The 21,043-nt window shown below is 42.8% G+C and overlaps 1 protein-coding gene across 1 annotated transcript in view; it reads left to right on the forward strand.

Moving 5' to 3' along the window:
* Window positions 1-852: 852 nt before the first annotated feature.
* ralbp1 (ralA binding protein 1) overlaps window positions 853-21,043 on the forward strand; it is a 51,031-nt gene continuing 30,840 nt past the window's right edge. The window contains exons 1-4 of the mRNA XM_059976271.1: window positions 853-1,002; window positions 10,531-10,819; window positions 11,987-12,448; window positions 15,101-15,450. Coding sequence (XP_059832254.1) covers window positions 10,576-10,819; window positions 11,987-12,448; window positions 15,101-15,450 — 1,056 coding nt within the window. The 5' untranslated portion in view covers window positions 853-1,002; window positions 10,531-10,575. The remainder of the gene's footprint in view (window positions 1,003-10,530; window positions 10,820-11,986; window positions 12,449-15,100; window positions 15,451-21,043) is intronic.

Here is a 21,043-nt window from a genome sequence, read left to right on the forward strand (position 1 = left end):
GCCACCCTTCTATCTACACATATTCTGTCTGATTCATTAAATACCTCCAGCAGTTTGTTTTTTTGTCCAAGATACCAGCATGACCCGGTTCTTGTGCGGCAAAGAAACTTGATTCTGCTTCTATTTCTTCTGCACTTCTGTTTAAAGTGTTTCTTCCAGTAAAGATTTATTGCTTGTCTGCTCCAATGAGTCTCATTATAGCCTTGCCTTTAACCTGTTTGTACTGTATTTTCTGTAACTGTAACTTTATATTCTGCATTTTGTCATCGCTGTCCCTTGTTCTACCGGATGGCTTGCAAAGCGATGTTTTTCACCGCACCTTGGTGTATGTGAGAATAATATACCTTTTGAAATCTCAAAGACTCACACTAATTTCTAGATGCACAGTGGAAAGCATTCTGACTGGTCGCATCATAGCCTAGTATGGAGGCTCCAATATACAGGATTGAAAGAGGCTGCAGAGGGTCGTGCACACGGACAGCTCCCTCAGGACACAACCCTCCCCACCGTCGAAGATCTCAAGAAGACGGCATCCATATTAAGCGTCCTCACCACCTGCAACATGCCCTCTACTCATCACAAAGGAGGTACACCCGCTATTCTTCTCTTCCATTATTTATTTTGTAATTTATAGTAATTTTAATGTGATGAACTATACTATTCCGAAAGCAACACATTTCATGAAATACATTTGTTAGTGGTAATAAATCTGAACCTGTCGAGTAGCAGGGTGGAACCGTCATTGTTTGGGCAGTGAAGGACGCAATGGAGTTGATATTGAAGGAGAAGGTGTTCTCGACCCAGAAAGCAGCCACCGGACCGCCAGGCCTCTCCCGAGTCCCGTGGGGCGTCGGGCTGCCGCGCCTGCGCGCTGCTGCCGAGTGCGTGAAGCCCTGCCTCCCGCCGGGCCCAAGCCGCCGCGAAGTGGACGAGGCGGGTGGTGTGTCGGCTCCGCGGGAGATGGGCGACGCAGCCCCCAGGAAGGGGTTGCTATTAAATTAGGTGAGGCGCCGGGTTTAAATGTTTGGGAAGGGGAAGGAATGAGATAAAATAGAATGGCGCGGAGATCTCCTGTGTGGAGCAGAGGATGAGGCCTGGCGGGGAGGGTCGCACGGACACCGGCCCCGTTTGCACGAAGAACAGTTGGGTGTGGGGGTCGGGAAGAGCCCTTGTATGGACGCCACCGGCAGCAGCTGGATTTCTCCCTCACACGCCTTGGCACAGCTTCACATCGCATCACTAAACGATTCGAATTGAGTCGCTTGGCTCCGTGTCGCCTCTGTACTATCATACACCCAAAGTCCCATTAAAGATCTAAACAACCACTTCCATCATCATCCTCCCCAGCCAAGAGATGTGCCACCCCCTCCCTCCGCGCGAACCCCCCCCCCCCCGGTATACCTCCCCCCACGCGAACCTTCCCTCCGCGCGACCCCCCCCCCGGTATCCCTCCCCCCACGCGACCCCCCCCCCGGGTATCCCTCCCTCCGCGCGAACCCCCCCCCCCGGTATACCTCCCCCCACGCGAACCCTCCCTCCGCGCGACCCCCCCCCCCCCCGGTATCCCTCCCCCCACGCGACCCCCCCCCGGGTATCCCTCCCCCCACGCGACCCCCCCCCCGGTATACCTCCCCCCGGGTATCCCTCCCCCCACGCGAACCCCCCCCCCCCCCCCCCGTCTCCCTCCCTCCGCGCGACCCCCACCCGGTCTCCCATCCCCCATGCGACTCCACTCCGTCCCCCCTCCGCGCATTCCAGCCTATTCCCCCCCCTCCCCGCCTCGCCCCGCCCCACCTCCATGCGACTCAATCGGTCCCCCTCCCTCCACGTCTCTCCCTTCCCCCCCCCCCCCCCCCCCCGTTTTCCCTTTATCTCTAAGCATCCCCCATTCCTCTCCATGTGACTCCCCCACCCCCCTCCCTCCACATGACACCCCCACCCTCCCTGGACCCCCTCCATTCATGCACCCTACCCAGGGCTCCCTCCCTGCACGAGACTCACCCTCTCCCTCCATGCGACCACTGGCTCCCCCACCCCACAAAATGCCCCGGGGCTCCCTCCCCCGTCCCCCCCCTCCGCATGACCCCCTCCTCTGCCACTAGTCTCCCCTTCCGCCAAGCGATCCTCAAAATGGTCCAGCCTACCCCCGAGCAACTACCCTTGTCCCCCTCCCTCCACACGACCCTCCCTGGTACCCATCCCACTAGGTGACCCCCATCTTTTATCCCCCTACCCTCCACATGTATCTTCCCCTTCCCCCCTTGTGTGATCAGTGTCCAGTCCCACTCCCTCCATGCAGCCTCCCCAGTCCTCCCTTTGCATGACCCCCACCGTCCCCTCTTTCCGCCAGTCTCTCTCCCTCCACGTGACCCCTTGCCCCCGGTCCTCCCTCCCTCCACATGACACCCCTCCTGGACCCCCCCCCAGTCATCCTCCCTCTGCACGATTGCCCCCAGCCCACCCTCTGCCTCCCTCCGTGTGTCCCTGCCAGTCCCTCCATTCGTGACCACCCCACCCGTACCCTCCCCCTGCACGACCCCTTTCCACACTGCTGGCTCTTCCCTCCGTGCGACCCCCACCATTCCCTCACCCCTCCAAGCAAACTAATCCTGGTCTGTCCTCCCTCTGCGTGAACCCTTCCCCCCCCCCCAACCCGGTCACCCCTCTCTCTGCACGACCCCCTCCCCCCCGGTCCCCCTCCTTCACCGTGATCCCCCTCCTTCACCGTGATCCCCTAGTTATCCTTGAGAAGGTGCTGGTGAATTTCTGCCTTCAACCTGTATTGTCCATCTGGGAAAGGTACACTTGTCTGAGGAGTTCCAGGATTTAGAATGAGCAACTGTTAAGGAATTTCATCTTTTATCACAGTTTTGTGAAAAAGCATTCATGATATATTGTGAGTTTGAAACAACCTGCCAAGGAGTGCAGCTTATAGCAGATTGGCAAACATTGGCAGTGGACTCATTAGCAATTATTGTAATCAGGAGGGAACAACTGTGATTCCTATGGCATTGGTATTTTGCTGTGCAATGCAACTTCAGTATTGTGAAGCCAGGAGTTCTTTGTAGCAGACTCCTTGTAAGAGATTCTACCTTTTCAATGTCTATGCTGCCTTTCTTCCAGCAGCTCTAACTGCTGTTGCTGACCTCATGGCCAAGTGTTCTGAGTGGCAACTTTTCCTTAAGTGCATCTGACAGCAATCTTCACACTACATTTGGATTTACTAGTTGAAAAGGTTAAAGATGTCAGCTGTATGTTAACTCCAGCTGCTCTGCAGATGGAATTGTGCACCTAGACAAGAGCAGATAAAACAAGTTCATTCAGGATAAACTTCTATTTGTTTCCCAAATGCTGATGGTCAGATTTATGGATGTCATTGCTGTTGCCCTTCTGATCAACTGTACCCTCACTTAGGTTTATTTCCCTTTTGCACTGGTGCAGTGCATTGAAGATGAACATTGAATTTCCTCCTCAGAGCTGTTGAGACAAGAGTCAAGTGGATGGAAGCTGACTCTGGAATACCATGCAGAGTCTTTTGCTGCTGCAGTTAATGGGACTTGACATCAAGAAGGAACTCCAAAGCAAAATAATGAACCAGCAAGTTTTGTTTTTTGCTTTGGATTGCATGATTATCAGTGATTGATCCTTGGAGCAAGATGAAATGTGCTCAGTTTCTCCTTCCAAGAAGGTCTCAAATTATTAGCCTCAAAGAAGAGGATGGCTTAGATAAACTCCTTGTAGCCAGAAATACTAAGTATCTGCAAATATGTCTGTAGTAGGCTATGTAGTTTGAGGGTCACAGACTGTACGCTGTCACAAACCTTCCCATCCTTCATCTGAAGTTTTAGTTGCATATACAGTATATTCTGTCCATGTTGTAAGTGCCCTCAGAAAAAAGCGAACATCCTGTTAATTATTAACTCAAATGTTTCTAACTTTGGACTTGTAAAATGCTAATGAGAAAAGGTAACTGACAATAACATGGTTGTTTAAAAGAAAAATTTCTGAAATTTGGAAATAACTTCATTTCTCAATTTGATTATTTACCAAGTTTTTAATATTTACTGTACCAGTAATTAGCCCTGTGTTGGCGTGTGGCCAGATGGTTAAGGAGTTGGTCTAGTGATCTGAAGGTCGCTAGTTCGAGCCTCAGCTAAGGCAGCGTGTTGTGTCCTTGACCACTTAACCACACATTGCTCTGCGACGACACCGGTGCAAGCTATATCGGCCCTTGCCCTTCCCTTGGACAACATCAGTGGCATGGTGAGGGGATGCTTGCAGCCTGGGCAACTGCCATTCTCCCATACAACCCTGCCCAGGCCTGCGCCCTGGAAACTTTCCAAGGCACAAATCCATGGTCTCTCGAGACTAATGGATGCCTATAAATAATTAGCCCATGACCTTGTATGACTTTCTGTCTACAGGTATCATTGCCTCAAGCTGTATAATGTAATCAGTGGACTAACTTGGTGAACTTCCTCTTTGCTGCAGTATTTCCAGTAATACAGGCGTCTCCCGTTTTTCGAACGTTTGCTTTACGACTGTTACGAAAGACCTACATTAGTTACCTGTTTTTGCTAACGGAAGGTGTTTTCCCTGTTAAGAAAAAAGATGCGTGTGCACCAAGCAGCCAAGCTCCTCCCCCGGCACTGCATTCTAGCCACCATTGCTTAAGCACATGCCTGTGAGCATCTGTTCTTTATCTCAATATACTTTGTGCATCCATTAGCAAGATGAGTTCTAAGGTATTGGAAAAGCCTAAAAGAGTGGGTAAAGATGTTACACTTAGCGTAAAACTAGGCATAATAAAGCATTTCGATCGTGGTGAACAAAGTAAGACCATAGTGAGTTTGCCTAAGGAGGCTGGGTTTGTGGAAGTTGACGAAAATGATGTTGAAGAGGTTTTAGCATCCCATGACCAAGAAATGACAGATGAAGAGCTGATGAAGAGGAAAGGATAACAATTGAAGCCGAACGCAGTAGTGAATGGCCCGAAAATGAAGTCATCCAGGAACTGAATGTGAAGCAATTGCGTGAGATTTTCGCTGTGATTGACAGCACTGCAGTGATTGCAGAAAAGAATGACTTTAATTTTGAAAGGGTGCGTAGGTTTAGGGCATATTTGCGGGATGGTTTGAGTGCTTACAAAGAACTGTATGATAGAAAAATGCGCGAGGCTAAGCAGTCAAGAATATTGTCATATTTCAAGCCTTCCACATCAGCCACAGCAGACGGTGAACCTCAACCTTAGACATCGAGGCAGGCAGACATAGCAGAATGTGACCTGCCTGCCCTGACAGAAGCAGATGACGATGAGATGACAGAAGCAGATGATGATAAGATGACACCCCAGTGTCCCACTACTCCAGCCTCTGACAACTCAGCCTAACACACCATCATCAGTGTGCTCGCTGTCTTCCCGATTCCGGTAAGTGAAACTACACTGGGCGTACATTCTTTCTACTTTATATAGGCTGTGTATTTTATGTGTTATTTGGTATGATTTGGCAGCTTCATAACTTAAAGGTTACTGGAAAGAGTGCTTCTGCCGAAAGAGCTTGCGCCAAGTGTTTTTGCCGAGAGTGCTTGCGTGAGATTTTCTTTATGGTAGACAGTGCTACAATAATTGCAGAAAAGTATTCCTACTTTATATAGGCTGTGTATTTATCAGATCATTCCTGCTTTTACTATACATTACTGTTATTTTAGGTTTTATGTGTTATTTAGCATGATTTGGTAGGTTATTTTTCTGGGTCTGTGAATGGTCACAAATTTTTCCCATATAAATAAGTGGGAAATGGCTTCTTCACTTTATGACATTTCAGAGGAACGCTTTACCTTTGAATAGTGGGCGAACCTGTATTTGAGAAAAGTAGTTGCTTCCTGATTATTTATAATTTTGAATAGAATTTTAAAATTTCTCCAGTCATCAAAGATACTTGTTGAAAGCTAATTTCTAAGAACATAAAATCATTACTTCGCTGTCAACTAATGTCATACTGTTATCATCTTTGTTGTGAAGAATGGGTAGTTGGTGTAAATTTATTAGTAATCTATAGTACACTGAAAAGTTATGGAATATTTCCACACAGATTCAGCTCATCAATCCCTTGCCAGCTTTCTGCATGAACATTCCTTTTCCCCATCCTCCTGTAAGTTTGAATCTGTATCCACTGTTTACCTAGTTGTCTTTTGAAAGTGATGACCATCAACAGATCATTTGCAATACCAGGGAAACAACACTCCCTCAAGTACAGGCAGAGACGGCCAGCAGTGAGGACCAAGAAGGTTTGGACAAGGGAAGCACAGGAGGACTGCTTTGAATCGGTGGACTGGACTGTTTTCAGGGATTCATCTTTGAACCTGGATGAGTATGCTGCAGTTGTTCATTAAAATTCATTAAAATTTGTGTGGATGAGTGCGTGCCTACGAAGACTTAATGTACATTCACAAACCAAAAGCTGTGGATGAACCAGGAGGTAAGTTATCTGCTGAAGGCTAGATCTATGGCATTCAAGTCTGGCATCCCAGACCTGTACCAGAAAACTAGGTATGATTTGCGGAGGGCTATTTCAAAGGCAAAGAGACAATTTCGAATAAGGTTGGAGGCGATATCAGATGCATGCAACTCTGGCAGGGTGCATTACTTTCTACAAAGTGAAACCCAATAGTATGAATGGCAGCAATTCTTCACTATGCCTTCTACGCTGCTTTGAAAGGGAGAACACAGCTACAGCTGTGAAGATCCCAGCTGCACCTGATGACCCTGTGATCTCTGTCTCAGAGGCCGATGTTAGACTGTCTTTAAAGAGAGTGAACCCTTGCAAGGTAGAAGGTCCCGATGGAGTACCTGGTAAGGCTCTGAAAACCTGTGCCAGCCAGCTAGCGGGAGTATTCAAGGACATTTTCAACCCCTCACTGCTATGGGCAGAAGTTCCCACTCGCTTCAAAAGGGCAACAATTATTACCAGTACCTAAGAAGAGTAATGTGGGCTGCCTTAATGACCATCACTTGGTAGCACTCAGATCAACAGCGATGAAATGCTTTGAGAGGTTGGTCATGACTAGACTGAACTTCTGCCTCAGCAAGGACCTGGAACCATTACAATTAGCCTGTTGCCACATTAGGTCAACGGCAGACTCGCAGTCTCAGTGGCTCTCCACACAGCTTTAGACCACCTAGACAACACAAACACCTATGTCAGGATGCTGTTCATTGACTGGTTCAGCATTTAATACCATCATTCTCATAATCCTGATTGAGAACTTGCAAAACCTGGGCCTCTGTATCTCCCTCTGTGATTGGATCCTCGACTTCCTAACCGGAACACCACAGTCTGTGCGGATTGGTGATAACATATCCTCCTCACTGATAGCTCGGCCCACTGCTCTACTCTCTGTATACCTGTGACTGTGTGGCTATGCATAGCTCAAATACCATCTACAGATTTGCTGCTGATAACAACCATTGTTGGTAGACTCTCAGGAGGTGAGAGGGCGTACAGGAGTGAGATATGCCAACTAGTGGAATGATGCTGCAGCAACAACCTGGCACTTAATGTCAGTAAGATGAAAGAGCTGATAGTGGAATTCAGGAAGGGTAAGACGAAGGAGCACATACCAATCCTCATAGATCGAAAGTGGAGAGAGTGAGCAGCTTCAAGTTCCTCGGTGTCAAGATCTCTGAAGAACTAATCTGGTCCCAACATATCGATGTAGTCATAAAGAAGGCAAGACAGTGGCTGTACTTCATTAGGAGTTTGAAGAGATTTGGCATGTCAACAAATACACTCAAAAACTTCTATAGTTGTACTGTGGAGAGCATTCTGACAGGCTGCATCACTGTCTGGTATGGAGGGGCTACTGCACAGAACCGAAAGAAGCTGCAGAAGGTTGTCAATCTAGTCAGCTCCATCTTGGGCTCTAGCCTACAAAGTACCTAAGACATCTTTGGGGAGCATGATTCAGAAAGGCAGCATCCATTATTAAGGACCTCCAACACCCAGGGCATGTCCTTTTCTCACTGTTACCATCAGGTAGGAGATACGGAAGCCTGAAGACACACTCAGCGATTCAGGAACAGCTTCTTCCCCTTTGCCATCCAATTCCTAAATGGACATTGAAGCTTTGGACACTACCTGATTTGTTTTAATATACAGTATTTCTGTTTTTTGCACATTAAAAAAAATCTATTAAATATATGTAATTAATATACTTGTTTATTATGGTTTTTTTTCTCTCTCTCTGCTAGATTATGTATTGCATTGAACTGCTGCTGCTAAGTTAACAAATTTCACGTCACGTGCCGGTGATAATAAACCTGATTCTGATTCTAATTCTGAGTCTGCATGCTTTTAGGCAGAGTATTCTAGTTCATTGTCATTTGTGAAAAAGCTTTTCCATATTTTATTCTGTTTCTATGTTGCTCACTTAATCCACTGGTCCCCAACCTTTTTTACACCACGGACTGGTTTAATATTGACAATATTCTAGCGGACTGGCTGATGAGGGGTGGGTGTTGATCACGACCAGAATATAGGTGATAAGTCAACTGTAAAGTCACTTTCAAGTGGCTAATACACTCAATTTTATTTCTAAAAAGGTTTATCTAACAAATTTAATATTAAACATACAGCACGTATTTTCCTGGCATGAACATATAAAATCATTGCAACGCACCAATATCACTGAATCAGTGGGACCCCTGGGCTTGTTTCCCTACAACAAGACAGTCCCATTGAGGGGTGATGGGAGACAGTAATACTCGAAGGGGGTTCCATATGTCCAGTCTATTTCGCAATTTAGTTTTCGCTGTGTTCATTGCAGAAAACCCCGCCTTGCAGAGATATGATATTGGAAATGGAAGCAATGTTTTCAGTGCTTTCGTGGCTATCTCAGGATATTCAGCCTTGACTTTGATCCAGAATGCTGGTAGAGATGTTATGTCAAACATACTTTTCAGCCCACCATCATTTGCAAGCTCGAGGAGTTGACCTTCTTGCGCTGACATGGATGATTCACCGGGGACATTCACAAATGGGTCATGGACCCATTCCTTTGCATGTCCTGGGTCATTTACGGTTGGGAAGTAACGCTTGAAATCTGTCGACAGTGGAGATAGGTGATCGCGCACCAGCTGTGAGAGGAACGGTGCAGCCTCAGTCTCTCCCAAAATCCCAGCTAATGTTGGGAACATGTCAAATATGCCCCTGTCCACTCGCTGTCCCCACAGTTCCAGTTTGGCTTTGAAAGCAGACACTTTATCTGCCAACTTGAAGACAGTTGTGATTCTCCCCTGAAGTGACAAATTGAGTTCATTGAGCAGGTTGAAGATGTCATTCAGATAAGCGAGTTTTGCTATCCACTCTTTGTCACATAGTGACTTGTTAAGCCGTTCCAACAGCTGTGCTTCAATGTCCTTTGCTATGTCATTGATTCTCCTTGAAACTGTGGTAGCTGAAAGAGAAACCTGTGCCATCTTGTTAGCTGCAGCTTCTCCCAACAGTTCACGGCACATGTCCTTGGCAGCAGGCAGAATCAGTTCTTCACTGACAGTAAAAGGCTTCTTAGCCTTAACAATACGGCTAGCCACTAAGTACAACGCTCTCAGAGCAGCAGCATTTGTGGAGGTGGTGGCTCTCAGCACTTGTTTCTGTCACGCTTACGTTTTTTCTGCTCAAAAAACTCAACAGGTTTGTCTGTAACTGCAGGGTGCTTGGACTCAAGGTGCTGAAGCAGTTTTGAGGGCTTCATTGCCTCATTAAACAGCTTGTCTCCACTTATCACACACACGGGGCTTGGAGTGTGCAATTCACCGGTCGCATTAAAGCCATATTTTATGTACAACTCGTCGTATTTTCTGTTGAAGGAAGCTTTTTTTTTTGCAGTCTCGGCTTCAGCTGTCTGCGAATCATTAGGCCTTTTATGTCCCTACCACCTCTTCCAAAGAAAGTCTCAAGCGTGTTTGTTTTTACGCATTGAGTAGTTATAGGTTAATGACCGACTGATGACCTCGTGTGCATTCAAGTTCAACGGTGGGCATGACGGAATGAGGAAAGGTGCAGCTGACTTATATTGTTTCATATAACCAAATCATATTGTTCCCTCAGACCCCAGTAGCACATGCTTCGTGGCCCGATGGTTGGGGACCACTGACTTAATCTACATCTCCCTTTTATCCTCTGTCTCTTGATAATGTATTTCTCATAATTTTTTTGTTGCTTGGAGAAAGGGAGGATCTAAAAGGTTTGTTACACACTTTAATAATTTATTTATTTATTGAGATATTGCACAGAATATGCCTTTCTGGCTCTTCGACCCGTGCCGCCCAAGCAACCTGACTGAATTCAGCCTAATCATGGGATAATTTACGACGACCAATTAACCTACCAACTAATTTCTGCAATTGGTACCTGCCTAAACGTAAATTGGAAAGAGAAAATGGTTTCTCTTTTCCAGATTGTCATATTGTAAACTTTTTTAGATCATTATGGAATTGTTTTTGTGTAATACCACTTCTTGCATTCTCAGGTGTTATGGACAGGTAATGAAAGGGAGAAATTCCCAGGTGCAACAATGACTGAATGTTTCCTGCCACCAACGAGCAGTCCCAGTGAACATCGCAGGGCTGAGCATGGCAGTGGCCTAGCTCGTACTCCAAGCTCCGAGGAGATAAGTCCTACAAAATTCCCAGGATTGTATCGAACAGGTGAAGTTTCACCTCCTCATGAAGGCCTGCATGAGTCTGTTGATATAGTGTCTGACGATGAAAAGGAGCACACAAAGAAAAAAGGCAAATTTAAAAAGAAAGAAAAAAGAAGTAAGTATTGTTCACCAAGGATCATGATATGTTTACTATGACCATAAAAATACACCAGGACTGTTACTCTGATTTAACTGATAGTGTGAGGAACGTAGTGGATGGACAGGAGGGGTAAAGTAATCTTTGTAATCCCTGGATCTTGATTGTTTTTTTTTTACTCCACTCAAAAAATTTACTGTGAAGGTTGTGTGTTTAGTTCTCAATTCAGCTGCTAATGGGGTTGAACCTACAATATAAACTGACTTCATTATTAGATATTTCACTAAGGCTGAAGTGAGATAAAACAAATAATTTATATAATATGTCACCACTCTACAGTTTGTTCTGAAATGGAAAACATTTGACTTCTCAATACTGGCATTCTCATCATGGTGAGCAGAAACAATATGAGCCATATTTTGCAGACAGTAAATTATTGTAGTTGTACTATAGAATAGAAAGGTATTTTTGGATGATGAGAAACTGGTAAAAATTGGTGTACAGAAGAATATCGATGTGTATGTAGATAGAGCAAGTGATTAAGAAGCAAATGACTGTCATTATTGCAAAGTGGCATACAGGAGTGAGGAAACCTTCCTGTGATTCCACATGATTTTAAGTCAGCATCTGATGTACTGTGTGTAGTTTTGCTCTTTATTGAAGGATATGCTTGTCTTGGAACTAGTGTAATGTTGAATCAGTAGATTAGTTCATTGGATGTGATTTTCTTCTAGAGATTGAACAGAGATAGTCTGTCAATACAGCACTCTGGAGTTTGACATTTTGAAGCCTAATTTTTTTTTTGAAGGATGAATGGACAATATAGAATTATTTGGCTATAGGCTCAAGATAGTAAATTGTCCATTTAGAATTGAGTTACTGGGACACCTTTTAAATTTTTGGCATTGTACAGTTCAGAAAACAATGGGTAATCTGCTAGATAGTATATTCAAGATTAATATTGATAGAATTTTGGGGGTATGACAAATTCCAAGAAGTGGGAATCAGTTTGGAAAGTGGATTTAAGGTAATCACCATACTTTTATCGAGTTATGATGGAGGTTTAAGAATTTTTGCATTTTGCACGAATGATTCACGGTATAGGTTTGTGTCCTGGAGAGGTCTGAGAAAGCAGCAGATTATAAAACAAAAATAACATGGACCTTATTTTCCTTACTTACATAGCTGAGGGGTATGCAGCCTTCCAAGAGGACAGTTCAGGTGATGAAGCAGAGAGCCCATCAAAGATGAAAAGACCAAAAGGTATCCATGTCTTCAAAAAGCCTAGTTTCTCCAAGAAGAAAGAAAAAGATTTTAAGATCAAAGAAAAGCCAAAGGAAGAAAAGCACAAAGAGGAAAAGCATAAAGAGGACAAACACAAGGAGAAAAAGTCCAAAGATATAACCGCAGCTGATGTTGTTAAACAGTGGAAAGAGAAAAAGAAAAAGAAAAAACCTGTTCCAGAGCAGGAACCAGTTCTGATGGATACTCCTCCTTCCTTCCGGCCTATCTTTGGTATTCCATTGGCTGAGGCTGCTGAGAGGACTATGCTATATGATGGGATCCAGCTACCAGCAGTTTTTCGGGAATGCATTGACTATATTGAAGATTATGGCATGAAGAGTGAAGGCATTTATAGGGTATCAGGTATGGTTTCAGCTTAGTTTGGGTTGTTCACTGTTTTTGTTGAAGAGAGAAATTATGCAAAATTAGAACTTGCTTCTAAAACCTTTTCATTGCATGAATTTTCTTGTTATGTAAGATGAAACTATAAGGTGATTAAATTTATGGTTTAAAATTAATCTGTTAGATCTATGCTTCCTCTAGATGATCAGATGCTGATTGATTTACATTTGTAGTTAGTTACTCTGAATCAACTATGTTGCATCAGCAATAATTTTTTAATCTTTTTTTATCTTCACCCAGAGAAGTGTGATGATTTTGATGGAACCTAGCACTGGACAGTCCACTTGACCCACAACATGCCAATCTTGAAGCTAATTTATACTGCGTCTTCCTCTTGTGTGTCACCCAAATCCATCTGTTCCCTTCGTATTTAAGTGTGTATATTAAAGCCTCTTAAACCCCATCAAACCACCTGCTTCAGCTATTATGCCTCCTAACCTCTTCCAGGCACATACAAATCTCTGCATAGAGGAAACTTGCCCCTCTTGCAAAAAAATGTTTTAGCTATTAAACAAATCACTGAATATGGTGCCATACAATCACTACAAAACTGTATTGAACAAATCACTGATTGGACAAGCCAAAATGTCCTCCAGTTAAACAAAGTGCAAACTGAAATATTTATGTTTGGTGCCAAAATAGAATGATTAAAAGTTAAGTGCTCACTTGTTACTACAGACCACAAACCAAGCCAGAATCCTCGGTGTTGTGATGGACTCCGACTTAAATTTTAACTGCCACATTAAGACAATTGCAAAGTCAGCCTACTACCATCTTAAAAATATAGCGAGAGTTTAAAGGGCTTATATGTGTGGCATCCGTTAGTCTTGTGAGACCATGGATCTGCGCCTTCTCTGGGACGCAGGCCTGGGCAAGGTTGTATGGGAGATCGGCAGGTGCCCATGCAGCGAGTCTCCCCTCTCTAGGCACTGTATGTCTCAGCATGATCTAGTAAAACTTGTTTGTGCTTTTATTTTTAGTAGGCTTCACTACTGTAATGGCATTTTCGCAGGTCTCTGTTTATATAAAAAAAATCCCTCAGACAGCTGCAGCTCATTCAGTATACTGCTGCTAGAATCCTCACTAACAGCAAGAAAGTAGAACATATAGCTCCAGTTCTCAGATCGCTACACTGGCTTCCTGTCCATCAGAGGATTGATTTTAAAATGTTGCTACTGGTTTATAAAGCACCAAATGGTCTATGGCCAAAATACATCTTCGATTTCTTGCTGCATTATGATTCTTCTCAAGCTCTCAGATTGTCTGGGGCAGATCAGCTTACCATCCCCAGGGTAAAAACCAAATGTGTGAAGCAGCTTTTAGTTACTATTCTCTACATATTTGGAATAACCTTCCAGAGGATCTGAAGTCTGCCCCAACTTTAAGCTCGTAAATCGAGGCTTAAAACTTTTTGCTGTAGCTTTTAATTAGAATCTCCTGCACTGTAATTTCTATATATCATATCTATTTTTTGTGATTTTATTCTTTTATATAATGTCTGAAATTTGCTGTTTGATTTTTATATCTTGTTCTATGTAAAGCAGTTTGAACTGCCTTTGTTTGAAAAGTGCTATACAAATAAACTTGCTTGCTTGCTTACTGCACTGAATTACTAGCTATCATTTGGCCAAGAATAAAATCTGATTTTTTTTTTGGACTTGTTTTCCCAAATGGTGTGGTGTGATCTTAGGATGCAGGGAGCTCAAAAAGGATCAGCAATGTGTCTTACATTCTTCTTAAGATACATTAGGTAGTTCTAATTGAGACCATAATGAAGACATAGATTTATTTAAATTAAACATTATGCTTTTTATTTGAGATGTTAGGTTAGCATCTTAGCTACCTGGCAGTGGAGGGTAAAACTAACTTGGGAAATGAAAATCTAAAGTGGAGAAAAAAGCAAACTGAAATTCTGTAGTCTAAATATAGATTTTGACAATCAGTAATGTAGTATAAGGTACAAATTTAGTTTCAGGTCAGTTTTTGAAACTGCTACCACTTGTACCAGTATATTGCCCATTTGGGGTTAGTCCATCTATTACAGGGGTTCCCAACCTATATTCTGCAGAGGATGCCTAACATTACCTGAGGGGTCTGTGGACCCCAGGTTGGGAACTCCTGGCCTATTGGAACTCGGGTTGCATTTTCAGGAATGAGAGTGCTAATGGAACCATCTAAAAGGAATTGAGCATGATTCGGTGTGGAGTGTTAGCAATGTGCACTAGCTGTCTGTGAAGGCAGTTAATGTTCTGTCTGGAGCAAATGGTGTGGATGGTAGCAATTGCATCCTGTCTTGCACAACAGGACAACAGGACTGCTAGAGGTGGGCTGCAGCTGCTCCATTTGTAAACAGGCCGTCAGGATCTTAAGGTGATTACCCTGTTTTGTGCTGTTAAGAATTAAGTGATACTGGCCTAGCTCTAAATTATAGGTTTACAGAGTCTCCTAAAGCCTGCAAAACAAGAAATTTCCAGTCATGTAACTGGATTTTGTTACACTGTTTAGCATCCAGGGAAATTTTGTATTGATATTCCATTTATTGCCAATATGTAAAATTAATTTTCATTGAAATAATGAATATTCTGTTTTTTGTATTTACTTTCTCTGCCTTAGGAACCAAATCAAAAGTAGATGAATTAAAAATTGTATATGATCGTGAAGAGTCGCCAAATCTGGATGATTATGATGCAAATACAGTGGCCAGCCTCTTGAAACAATACCTTCGTGAGTTGCCAGAAAATATTCTTACCAAGGAACTTTTGATGAAGTTTGAGGATGCGTGCGGGAAAGGCACGGACAGCGAAAAAGTCCAGGAGTGCCAGCGTCTGCTAAAAGAACTGCCTGCACCTAATTACCTTCTCTTTTCTTGGCTTATTATCCATATGAACCATGTCATTGAAAAAGAAAGTGAAACAAAAATGAACATCCAGAATATTTCTATTGTTCTTAGCCCTACTGTTCAGGTACTGTATGTGATACAAGTGTATTTGTTAGTATAATTTTTATAGGATTTGCTGTAAATTAAGAAAATAGTAGTTCCATTTATTCAGTTAGACCTTTGCTTTTTCTTCCTCCATGATTTCTGTTCAGTTTCTCCAGTTTTAGGTCTATCATTACCACATCTGCATGCAAACATAGGGTGAAGTTTAGATGAATGAGAGTTGAACTTATTCAAATACAAGGTCCTAGCAAGGCTTGACAGAGTAGATGCTAGGATGTTATCACAAATGGAAAATTCTCAAAATCAAGACATAACTACAAGGGCTTGTCATTTAAAGCTAAGTTAGGTACAGGTTGGTGAATCTCTACAGCGGGTGTTAGAGGCAGGGTTAAGTATTTAAATTTTTGACAGTTTGTGGAATAGAGGGTTATGGGGGAATGAATGGCACAGAAGAAAAGTTGAGCTTAGTATAGATCAGCCATGGCCGTATTAAATGGTGTGACAGGGTTGATGACCCTGATGGCCCGCTGTTGCTCCCTTTTTCATGCATGCATTAAAAAGGTCACTTAATTCATAATGAGGACAGTTTCTCTTTTGAGTTCAATTCTGGAGAAAGTGGCACTACTCAGCATCTTTTTCTTAGGATTTACAGGTTTTACACTTGCAAATTTAAACCCTTGAATTCCATAGATTGTGTAGTCCAGTCATGCATGTGAGAATGAATGTCCATGTCAGTTTCACTAAAATCCAATATTTATTGTCGGTCCAGTGGTGGCTTCAGTTTGTTTGTGATTTAATGATGCATCTTCATCTCTACAACAAGAAATAAGAGAAATAAGTTAAATCTTGAGCTGCTCTCACTTGCCTGTGTTTTGGAATGTTAAGATTAGATGGAATATCAAGGTCTGCTGTGCTTTGGCTTGTTTATTTCTGTCTTATCTTTACTGAACTTGGTTGAGTATGTAAGAGTTGAATGGACAGTGCCACCAGATATTCTTAGTGACTTGCCTGAAACTTACTGTAAGTGCTGATGGACTATTCAGATGACCAAGTGAAAAGTGCTTGAGTTGTGATTTATCTTTATTAAATTGTTGATTTTAGAGATTATCTGCTGAACATTGTTTTTGAAATGAAGATACAAGGATGAGAGAGGTATGATACAAGTGCACAGGTAGAAACTGGATTGTCAGGGACTAGATAGGTTGGATGGCCTGTTTCAGTGCTGTATGATTGGAAAAAGTGAGATATCTTTGTGCTATGGAAAGTTCCCTTATGAATCACTTTAAATTAGAAAAAGTACACATTGCATGATCTCTGGCCAACTAAGTAATTTCATTGTGTAGTTACTATGGTAGTGTGGGAAACTCGGCAGTGATTTGATCAAAATATTTCTTGGTTATTCAAGAGAAATGTTGGTCAGAGACTAAGATTTGAGCACATCTTTTGGTGTATGTAATTATTTTAGTGAAGTATGAAATATATTTTCAATGTTAAAGGCAATTGTAAGATTTGGATTAAGACTATGGCGAGCTTAGATTTGAAATATTACTGGATGATATAGGATCTGTTTTTATAAATAAGGAAGAGTTACTGAAAGAACGGGATATTATATGTGACCAAATCTGGGAAGTGCACTTTTTGTCAGAGGGAAGGCCAGAAAGGAGAACTTTAGGGTACTAAGTTTTGAGAGTTATTGCATTTATTATTTGATGGTATCAGGACAGAAATTAACTGTCGTGGACAGTCCCAAGCCTAGCTATGAAAGGAGGAGGGTTGAGCATGGGCTTCAACCCCATCGTGTAAAAATCTAGAGCTACAGAAATGTCAACAAAAGCTCCAAAGACTTCATACCGGGGAGAAGAAGGATTTTCAAAGTTAGGCTACACCTGGGGGATAACTTGAAAGGCAGGCCTAGGACAGAGGAACCTGGCGAGCTGCTGTCAGTGGCCAGTGCCCCAATAGGTGTGATGGACTAAACAGAAACCAATCTCCTGCTTGTAGTCATAAACTTAAGAGTTCTGCAGATGCTGGAAATCTTGAGCAACACACACATAATGCTGGAGGAACTCAGCAAGTCAGGCAGTATCTATGAAGGGGAATAAACAGTTGCAGTTTTGGGCTGAGACCTGATAAAGGTCTTGGCCCAAACATTAACTGTTTGAGATTCATATATAATTGTCATATGTACATCAAAACATACAGTGAAATGCATCATTTGCATTAATAAACAACACACCCAAGTGTGTGCTGGGTGCAGTCCAGAAGTGTCATCTCACATTCCAGTGCCAACGTAGTATGCCCACAATGTTCAGCCCAACACAGAGCAGCATAGTGGCAGCATCAACCCCCTTTGCATATGCAGGCCTTCAACCCCAGGATGGACTGTCTCCAGGCCTCCAGACCTTGGCCCCAGACTCTCTGGCCTGCACTTCCAGACCTGCAGACATCAGAGCTCCAACCACCATTTTCTGGACAGTTCAGTCTTCAGACTTTCGGGCTTCAACCTTTGATTTTGCCCTTCATAGATGCTGCCTGACTCACTGTGTTCCTCCAGCATTTTGTATGTGATGTAAAAACCTACAATCTGTTGTTTTTGGGCTTTTGAAGACCCTGACCTGGAGTTACACTCTGACTTCTTTGCGGGAATGGGCCGCACTCTCAGGGCCTCACGACTGGCTGCTTTTTGATATCCCAGGAACACGGCCTGGAAGACTAGCTTGCCTTCAGGGTGCCAGATTTTCGTGGCTCTCCATTCAAGGTCGGTGTCCCTGACTGAGGCGTCATGGGAGAACATGGAACATCGGGAGCAGTGGGTTAGCTGCTGTGTGGTGTATGTCCAAAGACCTGAGCCCTGGGGCCAACTCTCTGGGTGCAGAGCTCAGAAAAAGCAACGCAACAGACTTTTAACATCATAAATCAGCAAGTTGTTTGTCTCCCCTTTCACTGTGAAACGGGGACCTCATTTCCTTTACTTGGGGGGTAGAGAGAGAGAGAGAGAGAGAGCCTGTGGTATGTTGAATAACCAGGTGAATGAGCAGTCTTTGGGGTACTGCAAGTCTGTGTCTTTGTTGATGCTTTGCTGCACACTTGAGCGCTTGGTGGAGGGTGCCGATGCTTTTTTGCTGGTGGGGGAGGGGGGGTTGTTGCCTTGCTGCTGCTTGTGCATGGGAGGGGGGAGCTTTGGGTTCTAATGTTTAACTGTCATACATTCTTTGGGACACTCCTGTTTTCGTCGATGTTTGCAAAGGAAAATGAATTTCAGGATGTAGATGTATACCTGACATTAAATTTACCTATTGACCTATTGAAGTATGTCTAGGATAGATTTTAAATATTTAGAAGTCATGAAAATATAATACATGGTTAAACAAATTATAAACAGATTGTAAGAGCTTCAATGAGAATCCATTATAAGAAGATAAAATGTCTTTTAAAGTTATTGGATAATCTATCTGAATCAATATAATCTTATGAAAGCAAAATCATGTTTGATAAATTTACTAGAGTCCTTTGATGCCAAAAACTGAGCAGGTGCCACATCAAATATTAAGGCTAGTGTCAACGTAGTAGCAGGTTTTGCAGAAAACAAGAGGAAAAACAATGGGTCATTTTCGGGTTAGATCATAGCTATTGAGGTAGAATTAAGCCCATTAAATTTGCTTCAGAATTCATTCATGGCTGATTTTATTTTTCAACCCTATTTTCCTTGCTTTCTCCCCGCCTGGGTTACTGGGGTGCCACAGTAATCATTGGTGGAGCCTCAACTATCTATAATCTATGTTGATGACTTGGATGAAGAGGCTGAGTGTACTGTAGCCACATATACTACTAACTTAAAAATGGCTGGATTAAAAATTTGTGGACCATCCATAGAGCCTCCTAGGGGATGTTGATAACATTAAGCAAGTATGTATGAAGCTGGGACATAAGAGTATAATGAGACTACTCACTTTGGAAAGTTAAATGGAGTGAGTCTACAAAATATTCTAGTAGAAAGAGACTTTGTAGATTTTGTGCATGGAACGCACAGGGTTGGCATACTGCGTGTAACTAAGAAGGTTAATTTTGACCATTTGTTAGAAGTAATATGGACCAGGTCTGGAGCACTGAGTTTTGGTCTTAAGTTTTAAGGAGGATTGTTCTTGCATTGATGGTAGTGCAAAGAAAGCTTACTTGGTTGAGTTCTGGAATGAAGAAATTTTTATTCATTCAGGGCATGCATCCTTCACAAGCTGACCCAGAAATTAATTGATCGTCCCTAATTGCCCTTGAGATGGTTTCTTCTTGAACTGTTGGAGACCTTGAGGTGTGGGTACACCCACAGTGCTGTAGGAAGTGAGTTCCAGGATTTTGACTCAACAATGGGAAAGGAACAGTGATGTATTTTCAAGTCTGAAAGGTGTGTGGCTTGGAAGGAGAGTTCTATGTGGTAGTGTTCCTGTGTTTTGCATCCTTCTGGCTAGTACAGGCCACAGATTTGGAAGCAGCTATCTAAGGAGCATTGGCAACTTGATGCAGTGCATCCTATAGATGGTACAAACTGATTCTACTGTGCATTGGAGGTGCAGTGAGTGAATGGTAGTGGACGGTTTGCCCATCAAAAGGGCTATGTCCTATATGATGTCAATCTTCCTAATGAGTGTTGAATCCAGACACGAGGAGAGTGTTCCATCACATTTCTCACTTGAGGTGATCTTTACACCATAGGTTTCCTTGCCTCTCACCTGCACTTATAATCATGTTGTGTATATGGTTAATTTAATTTAAATTCAGTAGTAACTCCCAAGATATTGAAAGTGGAATATCCACTGATGGCAATGCTATTGAAAATCAAGGGGTAATGGCTTGATTTTCTCTTGTTAAACATCATTATTGTCTGGCACTCATTTAGCATGAATGTTGCCTGCCAACTGTCAGCCCATTCTTGGAATTGCTGCATTTGGATGGGGCATTTCTTCTGAACTACTCATCTAATTCTATTGGAAGTTCTAATTGAATCTGTAGTTGTTATTGTTTACAGGCCGAATTCCAGGTCTAAATATTTTAACTTCAAAAAAGTTTTCCTCACATTTCCCTTACCTCTGCTCTTCATTTTGAATTTTACTGTTTTGATCTTTGGCATGTCTAATAATACAAATAAATTCCTTCCTCATTCAGTTGCAAGAAGCTCTTTGCAATTTCCTTGTTTCTTACATTAATTATTCAAAAATGTGGTCTGAATTAATAACATGCAAACAATTGTACTTCTCATGTCCTTATTAAACACATTGTTTAATCATTCACAGTCCAGGCAGCTTTGTATTTAATAACTGGTAGAACCTCCTTTAGCAGAAATAATATCCACCAAATATTCCCTGTAGCTGCTGGTCAGACTTGCAGAATGGTGAGGAGAAATTTTAGACCATTCCTCCATACAAAACTGTTTCAGTTCATCAATATTTCTGGAATATCTTGCATGAACAGACCTCTTCAGGTCTTGCACAGAATATCAATTGGATTAAGTTCTGGACTCTGACTTCTTCATTCAAAAACATAAATTTTCTTCTTTTTAAATCATTCTGTCATTGATTTACTCTTGTGTTTCAAATCATTGTCTTATTGCATCATCCAACTTC

The sequence above is a fragment of the Hypanus sabinus genome, chromosome 1, assembly GCF_030144855.1.
Source record: "Hypanus sabinus isolate sHypSab1 chromosome 1, sHypSab1.hap1, whole genome shotgun sequence".
Taxonomy (NCBI): Eukaryota; Metazoa; Chordata; class Chondrichthyes; order Myliobatiformes; family Dasyatidae; genus Hypanus; species Hypanus sabinus.